The sequence below is a fragment of the Rhipicephalus microplus genome, chromosome X (assembly GCF_043290135.1).
Source record: "Rhipicephalus microplus isolate Deutch F79 chromosome X, USDA_Rmic, whole genome shotgun sequence".
NCBI classification, from domain to species: Eukaryota; Metazoa; Arthropoda; class Arachnida; order Ixodida; family Ixodidae; genus Rhipicephalus; species Rhipicephalus microplus.
Window position 1 is genome coordinate 300,362,499 of NC_134710.1, and position 19,400 is coordinate 300,381,898.

The 19,400-nt window shown below is 44.0% G+C and overlaps 1 protein-coding gene across 2 annotated transcripts in view; it reads left to right on the top strand.

Moving 5' to 3' along the window:
• The first annotated feature begins 18,876 nt into the window (after positions 1 to 18,876).
• tyn (trynity) overlaps positions 18,877 to 19,400 on the top strand; it is a 42,748-nt gene continuing 42,224 nt past the window's right edge. For both annotated transcript variants that reach the window (XM_075879433.1, XM_075879434.1), the window contains exons 1-2: positions 18,877 to 18,956; positions 19,044 to 19,310. In XM_075879433.1, coding sequence (XP_075735548.1) covers positions 19,091 to 19,310 — 220 coding nt within the window. In that variant the 5' untranslated portion in view covers positions 18,877 to 18,956; positions 19,044 to 19,090. The remainder of the gene's footprint in view (positions 18,957 to 19,043; positions 19,311 to 19,400) is intronic.

Below are 19,400 nucleotides of genomic sequence, written 5' to 3' on the forward strand. Positions count from 1 at the left end.
ACTTTATTTGAATGAAAGTGCATTTACAGTCAGACTGCTAGAAAATTTTCTACTGCATACATCATATGTGCACAAACTGTTCATAGTGGACATAGCTGCACACATTTTGGCATAATGAATGCAAGGCCTAGCAAAAAATTGCTTTTAATTTTGCCACTTGCTAACGCCATGCTCTTTTTCAGCAAAGTTGAGACTTTGCGAAGCTCACTTGGCCTCTTTAATTATTTGTTCCTGACAGTCCCTTACCACTTGAGGCAATTCTGTCAGCCAAGAAGAACTTTGTTTACAGTTTCTCAGATTTTTAGGGATGGAGAATCAAAGAGGCTCACTACGTTTGTGTAGCATGTGTGTGTTACAAATTTGTATGAACACAAAATTTGTATAAACACAAAATATATGTCTATATTAATGGGGAAGGTGGCAGGATGACAGACACATGCGACTGTTCCAGTATTTACGGTAAAAATGAAAAATTTTATGTCATGCACACACTATATATGAAGTCCTTGTGCTGCTCTAATAAACTTTCTGTGGAGTGCAATGACATGTGGTGCCTGTTTATTTTGAGTGAAGTTTTAAGTTAGTGGCTAAGAATATAAAGTAATGCACTCTTATCTCGTTTCTTTAATTCATTACTGCCATTACTGTCAGGTTGCTTACTTGATATGTGGGCTTGCCACTCAACAGAACTAAAAACTGACATTTATTTTCAAAAATAATTTTTCAAATATAATTGGGTGTCTACAACGTTAAATATATGTATTCTCGGGCCTTGGCCAGCATATTAATCAATACGCTCGTAAATTCGTATGCGATTATTAGGTGTTTTTAATGCTGCATATCTAGATAGTCTCTTTATTTACAATTTTTTTATTTTAGTTTTATTCCTTTTCTTGTTGAATGCAGCGACAGTTTATTGCTTTTTACTTGATAGAAAGAACCTTTTTTTCTTATGTAAACATAACTACATGATGAAACATTTTTATGTATGCAATCATGCCTATCTTTCAAGTGAATGCGCACAACATGGCTACCGGCAATGACAGGCATTCAAGTTTTGCTCAGGCAAAGGTTTGTGCTCCAGATGGGGGCAGAGCAGCCTCACCAAAGATTTTTTCCTGCCCTGCCATTGCCCCCACAAGAGCCGACAGTGAAAAAATGCGCATGTTCCCTGCCTCCTTGCCAGTATGAGTTGTCCACTTTTCACAAAATTCCTACAATCTCTTTTGAAAGTCCCTTTGCAAGCATTGATAAGCCTTATAGCTTCTATGCTTCTCTGAATCAAGTGGACAGTGAAAAACTGTATAACAAGGATGAAACCCAGCACTTTCATGAAATCGGTAAAATAATTGAACAGGTAACTTCAGCCCTTGACGTGCCTTTCTCATTTCCTGTTAATGTTCTCTTTTCCATATAGTACAATCCAGTCTTGTCTTTAATTCCCTTTGTTCACTTGTACATTGTATATTTGTGCTTATACGTTTGTGTTATTTATTTTACACTGTCATGTTAGATATGCTGAAATAACTAAAGTTCCGGGCACAGTTTTGTAGCTTCACTGGCAATTGATTGGAGGAGTGGTTTCAGATGGGCTTTTTTATTTCAGCTTCTTCAGTGACATTAGGGTGTCCACAAACTAGTGAGTTTATTCAGCAAAGGTAGCAGAATCTACACACATGTGTCCTGCTTACTTGTAGTGATGGAAGTATATTTCACAAAGCTACATTCCAGGTACACATTCTATACTTATAAAAGGTATGGTTATGAATAAACAGAGCCCATGCCTAGTCCCATTCGTGCAATATGTTTCTGCTTTCATAGATTGGATAAGAGCCCTTATATGGCACTTAGAAAAGCATAAAGGCAAATCTGGTTCTCCAAGTAGCACGTGAATTCAGCAGCCCCGGGCAAATAAAGGGTCTCACAGTTTTGAGATCTCAGCTTGCTGAGATATTCAGAAGTTGAGGGCAAGGCTTACAATTTTAATAAGAATCAAGACGCAGCAAGTTGGGCACTTTGGTAATTTACACAGAAATTTGCAGAGCCAAACAAAACTATACAGAAACGACATATTAATGACTACCAATTACCAATTGTTAACAGAAATTTTATTGTAACTACAAATGTGTACATATTATATACATACACACAAAGTTGCATGTGACAAGAACTAAAGGACAACTGCAAAAGGATGTACTTTTGACCAAACTACATGTGCCAACATAACTAGCTAAAGACCAATGAGAAGGTAATTATTTTAGACGTCATGGAGCAATAATGAAGGCCATATGCAACACACATGCCATCTAACAATGTAAAAAGCCTCTACTAGTTCATAAGCTGCTGTCTCCTTTTGCTTCAATAGTACCTTGGCTTTCAGAAGGTACCACAGGCACTCTTGTATTGCCATTGTACCTGGAGGTGTGGATATTGATATTCAGACATGATATAGCTTGCTAGTAACAGCACTGTTTTTATTGATTGCCATGTTTGTTAACCAAATAAGCAAGCTGCAAACCTTACAGCACGATAAATTCAATGAAGGCGTCCATTCAAGTTTTCCTATACTCCCTGAGACGCACGTATAGTGATGATTTTTTTCTGTCTGGCAAGCATGTTGCCTTCCACATGAAAAGAGTTTTTCACATAGCAATAAATAGTCTCGATGAATTTGGTCCGAGCTTTATTATGCATCCTCGCTGTTTGTCCTGCTTTCGCAGCTTCCGCTATCAACAGCAGCACAAATATTGCCCAACTTGTCACATCCAAAAGACAACATTGTGGCCACCTTGTTTCAACTTTCTTCCACCTTGGTGAGACACCGTGCAGATCATGAACATTTATGATATGCTTATCTTTCTTACTTCTACCACCAGTTAATTCCTTGTTTTCTCTAGATTTCTTTTGCTCAAGAGAGCCAATTAAGCAATGTTCAGGATACCTTAACTGTTTTATATTTCCAACTGCCTCATGAAGCTCTTGTCCATCAAATCTGGACATCATTTTTTATAGAAAGCAGTAAAAAAAGAGGGGGCAATGGCATTATTGATAAATTCAGTGTTCTGGGAGATAGTCAAGGATAGATTTAACTAAACTTGGTGAATGCGTCTGACACATGTGCAGCCTTCCATGCCAGATACCGAGGCCTAAAAACCAAATGACAACGTTGCTTTCACTACCATTCCTGACATTATTTCTGTGATCAAAGTGCACACTGTGGTTCACATGGAACAGAATGTACAGCCCCCTTCACATGGAACAGAATGTACAGCCCCCTTTCTTATTAAAGTGATGATCTTGGGTTTGAATCCTATTGACAAGAAAGAAATGAGGACATGGAGATTAGGTATGGAGTTCTGATTTGTGCTATGTTTGCTTGCCTTTGGCTCTTTCTGTGGCTTACTAGAGGCAAATAATTCAAGATGTGTTGTGGAGTGTGTGGATAGTGTCATTGTATATCCAAATAGCCCAAGCTTGTGATGTTAGAAATTAAGGTGATGTTAGAATTAAGGCATTGCTGGGTGAATTGATCCCTCTCATTGGCTGACAAGGAGGGATAAATTGTGGTTGTGCCTGCCCCACTGTCAGGGAGAGGGCACTTATGGGTTACTAAAGCTCGGACTTAATGAGTTATTTAATACAATAAGGACACTGGCAATTTCAGTGTTTTGGAGATACACATGCACACAGTTCAGATGCAAAAGATGGATGCACCATCTCACTTTGTTGTGTCTGAGAAGGGGATGTGGCAGGACATTGTCTCTGGACACCTCCAGACAGGTCCGTAGCCAGACATTTTTTAAGTAGGCTTGCAAACCTTGAAAACTGCCTATTTTAATTATTTATTTTTGGTAAAACAACCTCTTTATTCGAATTTCAAGAAAAACTCGAGTCCCCCCCCCCCCCCTCCCTCTTCCGTTACGGGCCTGTCTCCAGAGATACCTTCCAGAAGTGTATCTCAAAGATCCTTTTCGAGTTGAGATCTCTGGTGATCAGGCACAATCTCTTGCGAAAGGAACATCTCTGCTGATTGCGTTCAGCAGCGATCTTGAATATATGCTCAACTCATTTCTACATCGAAGACTACCTTCACGTACAGGGGGGATGAAATTGGAATGACAATAATGAGAAACAAAACTTTTTTAACAATTGTGTTTCAGAAGCACTTGTTTTTTTTTTGGGGGGGGGGCTATTATATGTTTGTTTATTTTTGTTATTGGCTGGATAGGTGACGTTACAGGCGGGTCAGCTTATATAATATGACCTGCAGGATCCTCTTCTTGATGTTATTCATTTAAATATATTGAGTGGATGTTGAAGACATCAGGTCGCTCGATTGCTCTGGACTCCCAGGGCCCAAATAGCCAAAATTCATAATATCTGGCACAATCGCAGCGCAACATTCCATTAATTAAAATGGCCAACGTCGCACACGCACTTGCGAAATGCACTGCGGACGACACAAAGCCCTCACGGGGAAGGCACAACTACAGGGGCAAATTTCTTCGCCAAATTTGTTGGCAGTCTGGCAACACTGAGTCCAAAATTTGGCAACTGATTCAAGCAACGCTAAACAGAACCTTGCCCTCGTTACAACGTCGACCCTTTAGCGAAAATATGCCACGTTGCATGCCTTGGAGCTGCACAACGTCTCCGTGATTTAAAAAAAAGCTCCGACACTACGACACTACCAGCACGCCGTTCCGCTGCAACAGCGCGGGTACGACAATTTGATGACCATGGAGGAAGGAATGTTGACGACGCACGCGTCACAGTGTGCATATTCGTTTGGCACGTATTACAAGCATGCTCAGACGAGAAGGCGCTCACAGTGCGATCGAGAAGCTACAGCGATATCTAAAGCAAGGGTAAACGTGTTCCACAGAGGTGTACGGGAACCACAGTAGTAAAGTCACCATGTCGGCACTTAAGAGGATTTTTTAAAATAAAATAACGTTGCAGCTGATAAATAAACGCGACTGCGGCGCAGGTGGAAATAAAAGCAAGGAAACAAACCGTGCACGATCTGATCGATCAAGCAAGCTGGACATCGAATTCCGCCGAATGCGGATCATGTGTGCATGCGTGTGTTTTCGTAATTGTGGACTAGTTAAGCGATTTTATCCACTTATTGCTTGCGAGAAACGAACGAGTATTGTTACGGCCACTTATATATATTTTCCAGGCACGGACACTTCGTAATGCACTTTGTAAAAAAGTGCTCAACAGTGAAAGGAAACCTACTCGCTCACCCCCCGCGTCCCTCCCTCTCATTCTCTAGGCGTACAGGAGTAAGTGTTGCAATTCGTCCTCCCGTTTCTCTCGTTTTGACGAAGGACTAAGCAGTTGCTCTCCGAAATTTGCGCACGGCACGCATGCTTCTGCAGTTCATCCTTTGTTGGAGTAAAGCGCCCTTTTCGGATGAACGGCGCAGTTACTCCTCAAAACTTTTTAGAGTGTACGTCATAGAGGATTGCTTCACGACGAGTCAAGGTTTTTAGCTTATGACACCATTGCGCAGTAAAGTTATCACCGGAGACATATCTATTCAAAGTCGCATAGTAAGTCTTTTTTTTTTCAGTATGGCGTTACTTAAACGTGCCTTTTTTGCTTGAATTAAGGCAAATGGTGCCAACTAGTCATAGTACTTCTTAAAGTGTTATTTCCTCCACCTACCTACATTTAAGAAACGAGAGAGGGCGGGTGACACAGAATTTCTTAAGAACCAACGCGCAAAAAGTTTTGCGTCACCCCTATGAAGACGCAAAAAAAATATCCTTTATTATTCACATAAAAATCCTTTATTATTCACACCACGTTAGCTACCTTTATTATTATTTCTACCTCATCTGTGGCAGGTTTATCTGCACGAGCAGCCGCCACTTGTGGAGGAGATGCCTAGTTAACAATAATTGAATCCCACTGTGCGCTTAGAAGTGTGGCAGCTTGGGCTAGTTGGTATGGCATGACGACAGTTATAGCGCGAGAACAAAACGACGACACAGAGACAAGGACACGTGTCTTTCGTGTCCTTCTTGTCTCTGGGCCGTCGTTTTGTTCTCGCGCTATAACTATCGCCACTGTGCGCATTACAACGATGACTGAAAATCCTGTCTTCTTTGCCCAACCCCTGTCTATTCTTTATCTAAGGGTGCCATTGAAATACGCGAAAAGGATGGCGGCCGGGGCAGCCGCTGCTCGCCACCACACATCGCAGACCGCCCGCGCGTAACTGTGTAACGCAGTGCCAATCGAAGCCTGCTGCGCTATTTGTCCGAACCTGTTATTGCGTACATTGTTTACCGCAAACGAACTACGACGTCGTTCGTTCTCGCGGATACAGTGTTGTAAAGAATAAAAAGGAGCGCCCCACACGGAGGGGGTTGGGAGCCGCCACAATAGCAGAGCGGCCAATTGGAGAAAGACGCGCGCGTACAGCCGCGAGCAGCGGGAGCAACCGCAGAAGAAAACGATTCACGTGCCTGCGCCGCCCGATGCGAGAACGGTTGCGGGTCATTGCGTCGCCTCCGCAGCCACTCAAGCGGGCCCGCGAATGCTCCGTTCCGAGACAGTACAGGCCAAAGATTTCGCCCCCCCCCCCCCACTCCCCACGCGGAAACGAATGTCTCCGATTCCGGAACTGCCTGGGGGATATACCACGCTTATCTCGCCCGAGGAGCGCGCAAGTGCCAAATAATGAAGGGGCTAAGTGGCTGTGGTCGGAGTCCTAAATGAAGGCGTACACACTTCAAACTACCGGGTTGATAACACGTTGACAGTCGCGCTTGTTTTTCGTCGGCTGGTGAAACCCATGTCTAAGCGTTTAAGGAGAGCACAAGGAGGAGAGCTTGCGGCCATTTCTTTCCAAAAAAAAAATCTACTTCAGATGGGCTATTTAGCTGGCCCTCAGCTTACGGCAGTCTGGGTGGCGCACGGAAACATATCCAGGCTGAGTTAACGAGTGTACTACAGTGCTCGCAGCTACTCGCAACTTGGTTCAGTAAGAGTGTTGCCGTATGGTACGACACAAGGGACTATCTGGGGAACCTCATGGCCGCACGTATCTGACCGCTCCCTTCTTTCGGTCTACATACGCAGTCGTCATGTTCGAACTGTCTGGAGTTGTGCACTCTTGTACGCACTGTGTACACTCATCTGCGAGCCGAGTGGCCACTGTCTTGCTGAGAGCTGCTTCATTTCAAGGACGGTGCGCATAATTAGAAATTACTAACGATTCCCGTGCGCTATAGTGCTTTTCCTGTTTCTGTGTAACGATCTATTTCCTTTCATCACTCACTCTGGACGTGTTTCGAGCAGGAAGCAGAAACTCGCGAATAAAGAGCAGTTAGTGGCTGTTCAATGCTCGGTTAATACATACGGTCGGAATGCTGGAGAAGATGACTTGGCAGGTTAAACATCAGCCGTGAACGCAGACACCTTGGGGAAAACAAGTCGCGCGCTCTGTATCTTTATACTTATAACAATGAGGTAGAATTTCTGTGGGTCAAGGTGACATATCACTTTCTATAACTTCATCCAGGAACTGTACCTTCCGGGATAAATCAGATATACGCTTTAAAACAACTAGTTTCTGTGCTTTTAGGTATCGAAACCACAATGTCAGTATGAAGCTCGCGGAAGTGGGCGTGTCCAGAGTAATCTTATCTTCGTTAAGAAAATGAGAACGGCAGCCCGTTGTATATAAACAACTATAGCTTCGAAATTGGAACTGATATTTTCGACAAAACATAAGTATTCCATACTTTACGGAATAAAGCAGGGAATAAAAAATTCGCCATATCCCACGCACCTTGGGAATTGATGTTATGCGAAGCATTTGGAGGGAAGTTGACTGTGATGTAATTTTTTAGCGGAACGTTACGGAATGACGCTAAGAATTTGTAGAAGTGTTCTACGCACAAACATATGATGAACAGTCACATATGTTTTCTATAACCGGTTGTTTACAGTTGCGTAACTATGCCAACAGCAACATGGGTATTAGCAACAGCGGAAGCGGAAAGCTGGTATGAAGCGCTGAAGGTGCTCGCGAGGACGGCAGCAGCCCTGGACACTGCTACGTATATAAACTTCAGCGGATGGCGTCCCACTCCAATTTACGTGACTGCTGTATCATAGGTGTATACATACGTAACGTTTTTAAAATTGGATAGCTAGCAGTGCAACCGCAATCTATTTTTCACGAACATTGACGTCTATTCGAAATGTGGTTGCGAAACCTGGCCTGGCTCTGTGGTAGAATACTGGATTGTCACGCAGAATGCTAGGGTTTCATTCCTGCCCGGGCCGTGACATTTCTTCTTTGCATTCATCGCATCAACACTAACAATGGCAGCTTTATCTTAATGCTCTCGCGTTAAAATCACCAATGTCCGTCCACGCCATTCCTGGGTATAGCAACACCTGTGGCACATTCGCACCCGTGATATACGGGTGACAATGTGCCACGTGTCTCACGGAAAGGGTTTGATGACAATAGCGACACGCTTGCCACATTACGCTTGTAATGAACAGAGTCATATTCGTCAAACTACCTTACCCTTCCGTACTAACTTTGGTATACCGCAAGTTGAGTGGGTGATCACGAGAGCACCCCGACGTAAGCGGCTGAATAAGTAGATAGATAGACCTGCTAAATATAGTACCTGCAATGCATAAAATAATCCTTCGCATTTAATAAATATAGCGAGCGTAAACCATCCAATGACACATCATAAGAAAATGACCGTCTCGATTAATTTATCTTCCCGGACATGGTATATCAGCCTTTAAAAAATCGGACGAGAGACACCACCTTAAAAAAAAAAGCTGTTGTTGACTAAAACTAGCATATTTTGATATTCTGGCCGCTTGCATAGCTCTGCATGCTGACACATATAAAAATATAGTTAAGAATGTGACCTGACGTTTAGTATCTCTTACCAATTACATGGTATGTACAAAGAAAGTATTGTACAAGACGCGCCCTTTGTTCCTGCTAATATGTCTATAGAAGCCATAACGGTATGTATACCCCAGAGTGCGCTGGTGCATTTGGGAGCAGCGTATAAGGGCTTAGTGAAAATAAAAAAAAAACGAAAATTCAGGGCTCACATGCAAAAAAGGGGGAGAGGGGGGCTTACGTAAAAAATGTTCACACGACAAAGTTTCAGGCAACAACGACATATAAAATATATATTTTTCTATTTAAAGCGTGGAAACTTGGACAAGTTGGTAGGATATAACTGAATACATGAACACCGCAACCTAGAAGTAGTCACAGGGTAACTACGGAAGCAATAAACAACGACAAAAGAGAATGCCGACTTTCAGCAATGATTTATTAGCGGAGTGGTGTACACGGGGGAAAACAGAACGGGCTTGCGCAGACGGCTGCAGTTAACAACCACTGTGATACAATGTCAACAAAACTCTTGTTCCTTGTTGATTGAGCTGAAAACCAGTATACACAACTTAAAAATGATCGATACGCAATCTCTTTTCGCAATAGCGCAGCTGATGGGGAACTTACACAGGTACTATTGCGAGGTAATAGGCGAGCACCACTCGAAGGCCACGCGTTAGATAATTGAGGTCCATAAGTAAGTTTGACGGTATACATGTGTAAGTTCCCCATCAGTTGCGCTATTGCAAAAACAGATTGCGTATCTCGATCATTTTTAAACTGTGCTGGTTTCTAGCGCAATCAACAAGTGACAAGAGTTTTGTTGACATTGTATTTCACTGGTTGTTGACTCCAGCCATGTATGCAAGCCCGTTTTATTTTTCACCTTGTACACCACTCCGTTACTAAATCATTGTTGAAAGTTGGCATTCTTTTCTGTCCTTTTTTATTGCTTCCGTAGTTACGCTGTAACTACTTTTAGGTTGCTCTGTTCATATATTCAGTTTTTGTATTTATTTAGAGTATTAAGTGTCCCCGGCTGACCATGGGAACATGCACTTACGAAGATCAGTTCTGTGAATTTAGCCCCAGAGCAGTAATGCATTTGTGTGGAATACCCCTTTAATTGCACGCTCTGAGTTGCTGAAAACACGTTTACACTTTCTTGGTTGTACTGAGTCATTGAAATACTTTAGTTTGTTAAGCGTTCGGGTGCATTTGGTATGTGTTGGGTTTTGGTGCCGTCTACTGTACATGTAATTTCTGCTTTTATTATATCCACAGCCAGAGTAACATGCTATAAGCATGCTGCCGAGGTCATCTTTCCTGTAGCTATGTAAAAGACTGTCTCTCTGTTGCATAACCTGAAGTTATGTTGCATATAACTTCAACATGTCTACGTGTTGGTTAGCTGAGATGAAGAGCGGTATGGTTCGCTCTATCGATGGTATTTGGTGTACCTACAGTTTTCCATTATTTTTTTTAGTTTGCTGGATAATTTCTTGCCGCATCACTTTCAAAAAGCAGCAACTCAAAATATTTAGAAACATTTATGGCTGCGCTGGTTTTCCTTTAGTGACTGTTCGGTTTAATTGAATGCTGTTTTTTTTTTTGCATAATGCAGTGAGAGCTTATATGGTTTGGTGTTGTGCCCTATGTTAGAGATTTTAAAAAACACATTTCTCAAATATGGCGCAAGGACAGTAATTTCTAGTAGGGCCCTATTCTTTGAGCAGTGCTTGCTGTAAAACTATGCCACCAATACCATCAATAAATAGAACATGCCTCCCATAGTCTAAAGTTACAAACTGGCGAAATGATGTGAATAAGAAAATGTATTGGTAATTCTGGTTCAAGTTCACGAATGTGTCAATAGTAATGCGTTAAAGTAAATGGAATATAGATAAAACAATGAATTCAATGAAATTGTGTTGAACACCTGAAACGCTTCCGCTAATAACGTAAACATCAGAATTGTTCGTTTTCATTACAATATGAAGTTAGATTGATTGATTGATATATGGGGTTTAACGTCCCAAAACCACCATATGATAATGAGAGACGCCATAGTGGAGGGCTCCGGAAATTTCGACCACCTGGGGTTCTTTAACGTGCACCCCTATCTGAGCATACGGGCCTACAACATTTCCACCTCCATCGGAAATGCAGCCGGGATTCCATCCAGCGACCTGCAGGTCAGCAGCCGAGTACCTTAGCCACTAGACCACCACGGCGGGGCAATATGAAGTTTCTGTCTCTGCTTTGATATTACAAAACTTGCATTAATAAATGCGCAAGTAATCAGTTTTTATAGTTTGGATCTTGCAATGTAGAGCACACGTGACTGTGTCCTATGAGAATGAAGTTATACAAAAGGACGATTGCCTCAAGGCTAGCACAGAAGTACTCATTGAATGCTGAGTTCACAGAGCGAAAAAAAAAAACATTTTTTCTCTGTTGAAGTATAGTTGCTACTGAGGGCTACTGATACAACCAATGTCATGCCGGAGTGAAATGCATTTAGGTTTACTGCGTTGAGAAAACGTCGGTTATGATTGTGTAGGTAATATCGAAGGAAACGCCTTTGCCCAATGGGATGTCTCAACGGTATTTGCGCGCTAAGCATTGCCGTTTATCAGAAAAAAGCAATGCACTCCAAACAATACTGCCAGGTCTATTGAGTCACATCTTGCGTTTTGTGTCTCCCATTGGGTGGTATTTTTTCTTCAGGTTCATGCTCATGTAAAACAAAAAAAAACGTTCACAAGTATTCGCATTTGCTATTAAAATAAGTATTTCATTCGAGGATAGAATTAAACAGCACGCCCCGTCGCGGTGGCTTAGGGGCTAAGGTACTCGCCTGTTGACCCGCAGGTCGCGGGATCGAACACAGGCTGCTGCGGCTGCATTTTCGATGGAGGCGGAAATGTTTCAGGCCTGTATGCTCAGGTTTTGGCGCACGTTAAAGAACCCCAGGGAATCGAACTTTCTGGAGCCTTCCATTACGGCGTCTCTCATAATCATACGGTGGTTTTGGGACGTTAAACCCCACATATCACTCAATCAATTAAACAGCACAATAAGAAAACGATAGATGCATGTGCGTGTGAATGAACACGCACTAACGCACACACACACACACACGCACACAGAAAAAGAGAGAGGAAAAAACCAGATGAGATAAATTGACGATAATGCAAGGACCAATAAATCTTCATACTTGCTTCATTAACTCATGACACATTACCTATTTGAACATTGTAACGAGGAAGAATAAAGGTGGTGAAGGTTGAGCCGATAAGGTTTTGGTTAACGTTAATCAAGTGAGACTTATCACGTCGTATCGAAACGTTCTTCGACGTAGCATGCTATCTCTGCGTCGTGTTGAACTGGTTAGTACATTGCACGAAAATTATAAACACTATCCTCAGAAAATACTTGAACCAATTCGTAATGCCTATGAAATGACACTTACACTCAATTGAGGATATGGTAGCGTAAGTCGCGTGCCAGCTTCGTACAAAAACAAGGTTGCGGTGTTTTTTGGGACCTGTAGCATCGTCCGGAACCCAATGTACCTTTTTTATGGGTCATTTTTTTACAAGCTAAAAAAAGAGAAAAACGTACATCACTCATTATGTTAAACTAATGGGACCTGATCGCGGTGTCTCGAAGATCAGTCCTCAGCAGTAATCCTCCTCAAAAGGCCGGTTCTTAAATCTGATGATGGCGAATATCGGGAATGCAGCGGAAATATTTAGGATTACTCGCTAAGAGTTCTTAGTTAAGTATAAACTCACAAAGTTTATTATGCGTTCGCCCAACACAGCCTGAAGGCGAAAGCTGCCTTCCTTTTTTGTTTTTGTTTTTCATTCGGAGCCGATGTATCGATCTTGCATCGCCCCCCTGTGATAGCTTTCTGCACCTAAAGTGACTTCGCATTGCCTCCAAGCTCCGAGACAGTGCATGTTTTCAGCGCCTGACGAGGTTCGGCACTGCCCACTTTTGACCATGAGGGGAGGTCCCGTGATGACATGATTTGACGTCATGATGACTTCATATAATTAGGTCATCTGTGACGTAATCACGTCACGTTGATTTCTTGTATCACTTGTGCGGACGCCACCGATGTGGAATGCCGACCGCGCTGGTCAGTTTTTTTTTTTTTTCATTTGACGAGGCATCTAAGGGTTTCGCCTTAATAAATCGAAGGAAGAATATGCAAACTCCAAGAGAGTCGAAGCGAGCACAGAGAGCGTCTGACGCCCACCTTCGCATTGCAGTAGACACTTTTAGTTGAGCTTACGTAACGAGCCTACGTACGTGGCCCGATACGTTGCGTACGCTGCATGCGAAGTGCTCAAGGACACCTTTAGTTCACCCTATTGACCGTACCGAGATGTGTTTGGTTTAACTAGACGTATGTTCTTAGAAATAAAACAGCTTTCGGGTGATTTTTAGCGTCCTCGGGTGGTAGCAGCGCAACATCGTGCCTCAAAGTAAAATATACTCGGTTTGGGCCGGCTTTGTTGCTCTCTGCGTTCGACGCCGTCACCGCCGTTTTGCTATCTGGTTCCTATATCAATCGAAATAACGCGAGAGCGCCACGCTACGTCACGTTTACGCACGCCACGTTTTTTGTTTTGTTTTTTTTTCTGGCGTACGCGCGCATCTTTCGAATCATTGCGTTACGTACTGCACATGCGCAGTTCTCTCCCGTGGCCGTGCTGTGTATGCGGGCCCGTTACGTACACGCCCAGCTAAAAGTGTCTAGTAATCCAGTGACACGGCGGCACAGCTACCGCGTTCCGCAAACCGAGCGATATCGATCACACGTTAACGGGCTGCCGCTGACACACGCCGCTTCTCCCGGGGATAAAAGGGGGAGCGGCGCTGACCCTGACACTGCGGGCGCGTGGCGGCGTCGCCTGCTGACCCTTCAGGCGGCGCCCTCCCCCGCCGACCTTGCCTCGTCACCCACGACCGGCGCCCCCCATTGTTTCCGGCTGGCTCCGTTTCACTCCTCGTTCCATGTCCATTCACACGACCGCGGTGCCAGCACGAGGGATCCGCCGCACTCCCAGCACTGGGTGTGTGGGCCACCCGGAACTTTCTCAGGCTTGTCGGCGTCATTAGAGCTCTCGCCAAGAACACGGGCGTCGAAATGCTCATTACGAGCAGCGGTGCTCTGCACACCGTGTGCCCAGCGTCTCCCGCTACACCGCGCAGAGATTTGACGAGCGCGCGCTGTCACAGTGCCGTGATGTACGCGCCGGGGGGGGGGGGGGGGCAACTAAAATTAGCGCCGCTGAGGAGAGAGAAAGGAAGCGGTGTCGCTCTCTGATTTTAGAACGTAAGGCTGAATGTCCACTCTCATCAATTACGGTCAGCGCTAACGCTGGTTGGGCTGACATTGTGTGAGGAGCGGGTGAAAAAAAAAAAAAGAAGAAGAATGACGCTCGTGTCTCGAACAGACGCGTTCACCTCCTTCCACGCATCCTTCCACGCCGGCGTCGCAAGAATCACGCTCGTCTATCGTAGTTTTGACCAGGGTTCCCTAGGCTGAGCGTTACTGTTCTGCTTCGTACCGACCATGACATTTGGAACTGTAGAAAGCACTCCGTAATTGACGGAGGCGGGACGACGGCTGCCGACGAAAAGCGTTCGATCACCGAACCGTGCGTCCGTTCTTCTTCCCAGTACCACCGGCCGAGACCCACATTCGTGTTTTCCTCGTTTAGTTCAACACTGAGGCTCTCCAGGATATTTTCGTTTTATTTTTCATTTTTGGCTCGTGCGGCGCGTCTTTGTTCACTCGCCCTGAACATGAGATGACCTGGAACGCCGTGCAAAGCGACTGCTGAGTTCGAGATTTGCGAGAGTGGGAAAACAAAAAAAAAAAAAGGCCCGCCGGTTAATAGAAAACACACGTTGCTGTGCTTCGCTAGCTGGGTCTTTAGCGTGCCTTTAAAACGTGGCATCTTGCATCCTTCGGCAGCTTAGTTACTTAGTTTTTACATGTGCTTTTTTGTTGGTGTTTTGTTGGATGACAGTGGTTAGTAGGCTTATGATGTATGTGTGAAAGGATATTGTGCAAAACGTTGTACGGTTAGACATGTATAACAAATATTGTTTTCAAAGTGTGCACATCTGCGAGAAATCATGAAATGATTGCCCATAAATTGTATGTATATGTCATTTGACGGTACAATGAGTCGCTATCAATGTATTTTGTTGACTTCGTAAGCTTTATTATTGTATTATGGTAATCAAACTTTTCTGAAGAATGACCGTACTGTTACAGACAAAAAAAAAAGAAAGCGTAGATGATTCTTCCGTCGCAGGAATTGCTATAACCGCTTCACGTAAGTGAAGCGGCACTTCACCGAATTAGTTGGGTCTTTATAGTACGTTAAATCATGAGAGCTTGTACAGTATCATTTTTTTACAACTGCCTGATATTATTTGGCTGTAGTTACAGTATCATTTTTTTACAACTGCCTGATATTATTTGGCTGTAGTTTTCTCACAAGAAATCACATTTCAAAGCGGTTGGCAGCAAAAAACTCAGGAATACTTATAATTTAAAGGCCCTTACCGTTGTTTACGTGCAACATACATAAAAAATAAAGAATAATTAAGAGAAATTGGGGAATTAAGCTTCAGTCGCCTTTAAGAGTTGGACGCAATAGTGATACCTTGTCTGTAGTGCGTATACACTCAGTTCAAAATGCCTTGTGTGAGTGAAGCTTTCACGTACGGCTGTACTTTATGTAATGGGTAGTATGCTTTAAATTGCCGGCACTTGTGCACATGAAATCGTTTCGAACTCACTGCGCCTCCACTAGGTGGCCTTAAGGGAAAAAGCGCAGTAACGTGTGCGCCTTTTATAGTGGGCGGCCTGCATTAAACCATGAATTCATAATAACCGCATGTTCAGACACTCGATTGCAATGTACGCATGTACCATGCATTATTACTGCGATATAACATGTTGCATTGTGAAGCACGTATGCAGGACACGTATGTTTGTAAATAATGCAAGCTACTTGCACTGCATTTCCAAGCAGAGGGAATTATTTTAACTTCATTTCCAAGCAACCGCATGGCTAGGTAGTAAAACACTTGGTTGCCACGCAAAACCACCCGAGTTTGATGCTCACTCGGAGCCAGAATTTCTTATTGTTTATTTTATTTGCAACTTTCTCGATTTTTCGACCACGCACAAGATGATTTTTCGCTCACAACTAACGACGCCGACACCGGCAGCAGAATTTCTGTGAAACGAGCTGTTTAACACTAACGCGTTAAAACACTAAAACAGTGATATTCTCTACAAGTATTCGGATGGCTAGCCCGGTGTAGCGTTCACGTCAGCCAAAGGCGGTGGAAGTTGACGACGCCAGATTAATCCCTTTTGCGTTCACGCAAAAACCGAGCACTCAATGCTCACACGGATGTGCCGCACGGTGTCGCCTTGACGCATGTACGTTTGCGAAGGACCGGCGTCCCTCTTGTAAAGAATTGCGTGTTTGTCATTTTTTAGGCCATGCACACAAGAAACGGGAGCAGCCATTAAATCTTTATTCTTTCTGAATATTTTCCCGCAAACCGCATTCAAAGCGACTGATTTCAGACAAACCTACAGCCGAATGAAACAGGATCATTTTAAAAGAGCTCCGCCGCGGTGGTCTAGTGGCTAAGGTACTCGGCTGCTGACCCGCAGGTCGCGGGTTCGAATCCCGGCTGCGGCGGCTGCATTTCTGATGGAGGTGGAAATGTTGTAGGCCCGTGTGCTCAGATTTCGGTGCACTTTAAAGAACCCCAGGTGTTTGAGATTTCTGGAGCCCTCCACTACGGCGTCACTCATAATCATATGGTGGTTTTTGGATGTTAAACGCCGGGTATCAATTAATCAATCAATTTGAAAGAAGCACCCGATATACAATGCTTTCTGGTGATTGGCAGATATAGCACCACCTGATGGTGACGCACACAGGAATAAAAATTTAGTGGGACATCTCCGTCCCGACGACTGACGTCCATGATTACGATCTAACCCTTGCGGTAGCTGAAGTTCCTACCATATACCTGGACACAGTGTATAAAGACTTCCGCGCAAAGATAGCCCTAGCAATTACATAATAAACACTGCTGATCGATATGCATTCTTTCGAAGCATTATAAAACGCAAAGATAAACACGATGCTCGTCGTGTGTATTTTCATGACGTATTTCCTTGACAGAAATACGTCATGGGGTCTTGGTGGAACCCAGCATAAAATACTTTCGTGTTAAAGTGAGGCAGCTATGGGTTGAATTAAGCAACTCTATATCGAGAGTGCTTATATAGACTTTGGTGATATTGTCATGGGGTCGTGACGTTGTGAAGGCCGGAGACTGGATGGTCAGATGCGCAAACTGTTTATTTGGGCGAACCTGTGCCCGGTAAACGGCAAGTCGGGTTACAGTAGCACATTTGCACTGATAGCGGCGAACGTGCCGTCGGCCGTCGATCAACTGACAAGTGGCGAAACGTGTCGGCATTTGTACACTCGTCATCGAACATCCTAGCGTTATCGCTAGTAGTGACGTAGATCACAGAATAATCTGAAATGCTCACGAAGTGGGCTTAATCGCAACAAAATGATCTACTGCAGTCCTGAAGCCCCTCGAACACTGTATACGTGCGGTTTGCACTGAGAATTGCGTACAGCGTAAGAGGGTGATAAGAAAAGTTGAGGAAGGTACGTGGCAATATGTTATTCCTGTCATTGTGCCTGCTGCATTGTAAAGCTTAATTACCTTTTAGCGCCTCCTGTTTTAGTGCGCTTAGATTTTGTTTCTTGATTGCTGGTTTCGCGCTTTTTTCCAGCAATTTTCACGCGAAGAGATTTGTTCCTAACGTTTTCATTGTAAGTTATACTCTCAATCCTACATAACTAATCTCTCCAGCTTTACGTGTCCCCGCCTCTTGAGCATTATGTAGCTTATTGTTTATTCAGCGAAGGTATATACATAACCATGTCGTGGTATTTCCTTCGCAAGCACTCATGTGAGTCGATGTATAGCTGTGCCGATATACACAAAATTATGGCAAGGTCGCGAGTCCCAAGTACTTGAAAACAGCGTAGAAGCAGCATATCACCATGTTTATTGGTGAGATTGAATCGGTGTAAAATGTAAAAAAGAAGTCATGAATTAGCGGATATCGCTTTTCCTTTGTGTGCAATACAAATTGCATGTAGACTTACTTTGTCATCAAAGTCGTTCTTAAATCATAGCTCTAAACAGCGTTTATTTGTTTATTTATTAAATTATTTATTAAATTATTAAATTATTTATTTATTTCATCATACTCCTGCCCGAAGGTGCTGGCCGAAAGCAGGAGGGGCATAAATACATACCAAGATTAACAGAATAAGCGTATCCAGAGTTGACGCATTCATAAAAGGCTGTTACAAACAATTGAACGTACAAGAAGCATCCTGATAACATTAAAACTTGCATATGTCAATTTTATGCTTCCTTTCCCATAGTTTTTGTTTTTATTCATGCAAGATTTAATGTCGTTATATACCGAACATGGCTACGAGAGCATTTAGTTTTTTTTTTATACTTAGATAGTGACATTTATTGTATTCGTGTACAAACAATTTCATCAGAGATTACACGAAAATGAATTCCGCCATTTGCTTGCGTCAGGTCGGGAGCGCTAAACAGCACGTTCGTGTTGCTTGACGGATAAGTAACGATTGACCTCCTCATTCGCTAACTGCAGGCAAAGTGAGCTTCGAGAAGCTGACCAACCTGGACTTTGCGGGCAGCGCGTACTACACCATCCGCAACCTGTCGCTGTACGAGTGCCAAGGCTGGTGCCGTGACGAGAAGGAGTGCGTGGCGGCTGCCTTCAGCTTCGTGCTCAACCCTCTGGCGCCTCAGCAGGAGACCACCTGCCTGCTGCAGAACAGCTCGCAGGCGCGCAAGCCCACCGCCAGGCCCCAGAGGGCCGTGAACCTTTACTACCTCGTCAAGAACCACATACGCTCAGGTCAGTCACACTGAGCGCCAGGAAGTGAGCCTTTTCAGCGCCAACAGCTTTAGGTTGATCGCGGGGTTTTCACGTTCGCGTGCGCAGAGAAAATCTGCGACCGGCTATGGTCGTTCGAGCGGTTCCCCAACAAAATGGTGCGCGGCCACGACACGGCGGTGCTCTTCACGGCCAGCAAGGACTCGTGCCTGGCGGCATGCCTCAACGAGGACCGTTTCGTGTGCCGCTCGGCCGAGTTCAACTACGTCACCCTGCAGTGCCACCTGAGCGACGTGGACCGCCGGTACGCGGGCGTTCAGGAGAAGTATGGGGACGCAATCGGCGTCGACTACTTCGAGAACGCCTGCCTAGAAGGTGCCTGACATTTTTTTTTTGTTTCGTTCTTTTCTCATCCGGTGGCCTCGTCGCTAATGAGCTCACGGGCTTGAACATCTTGTCAATGTT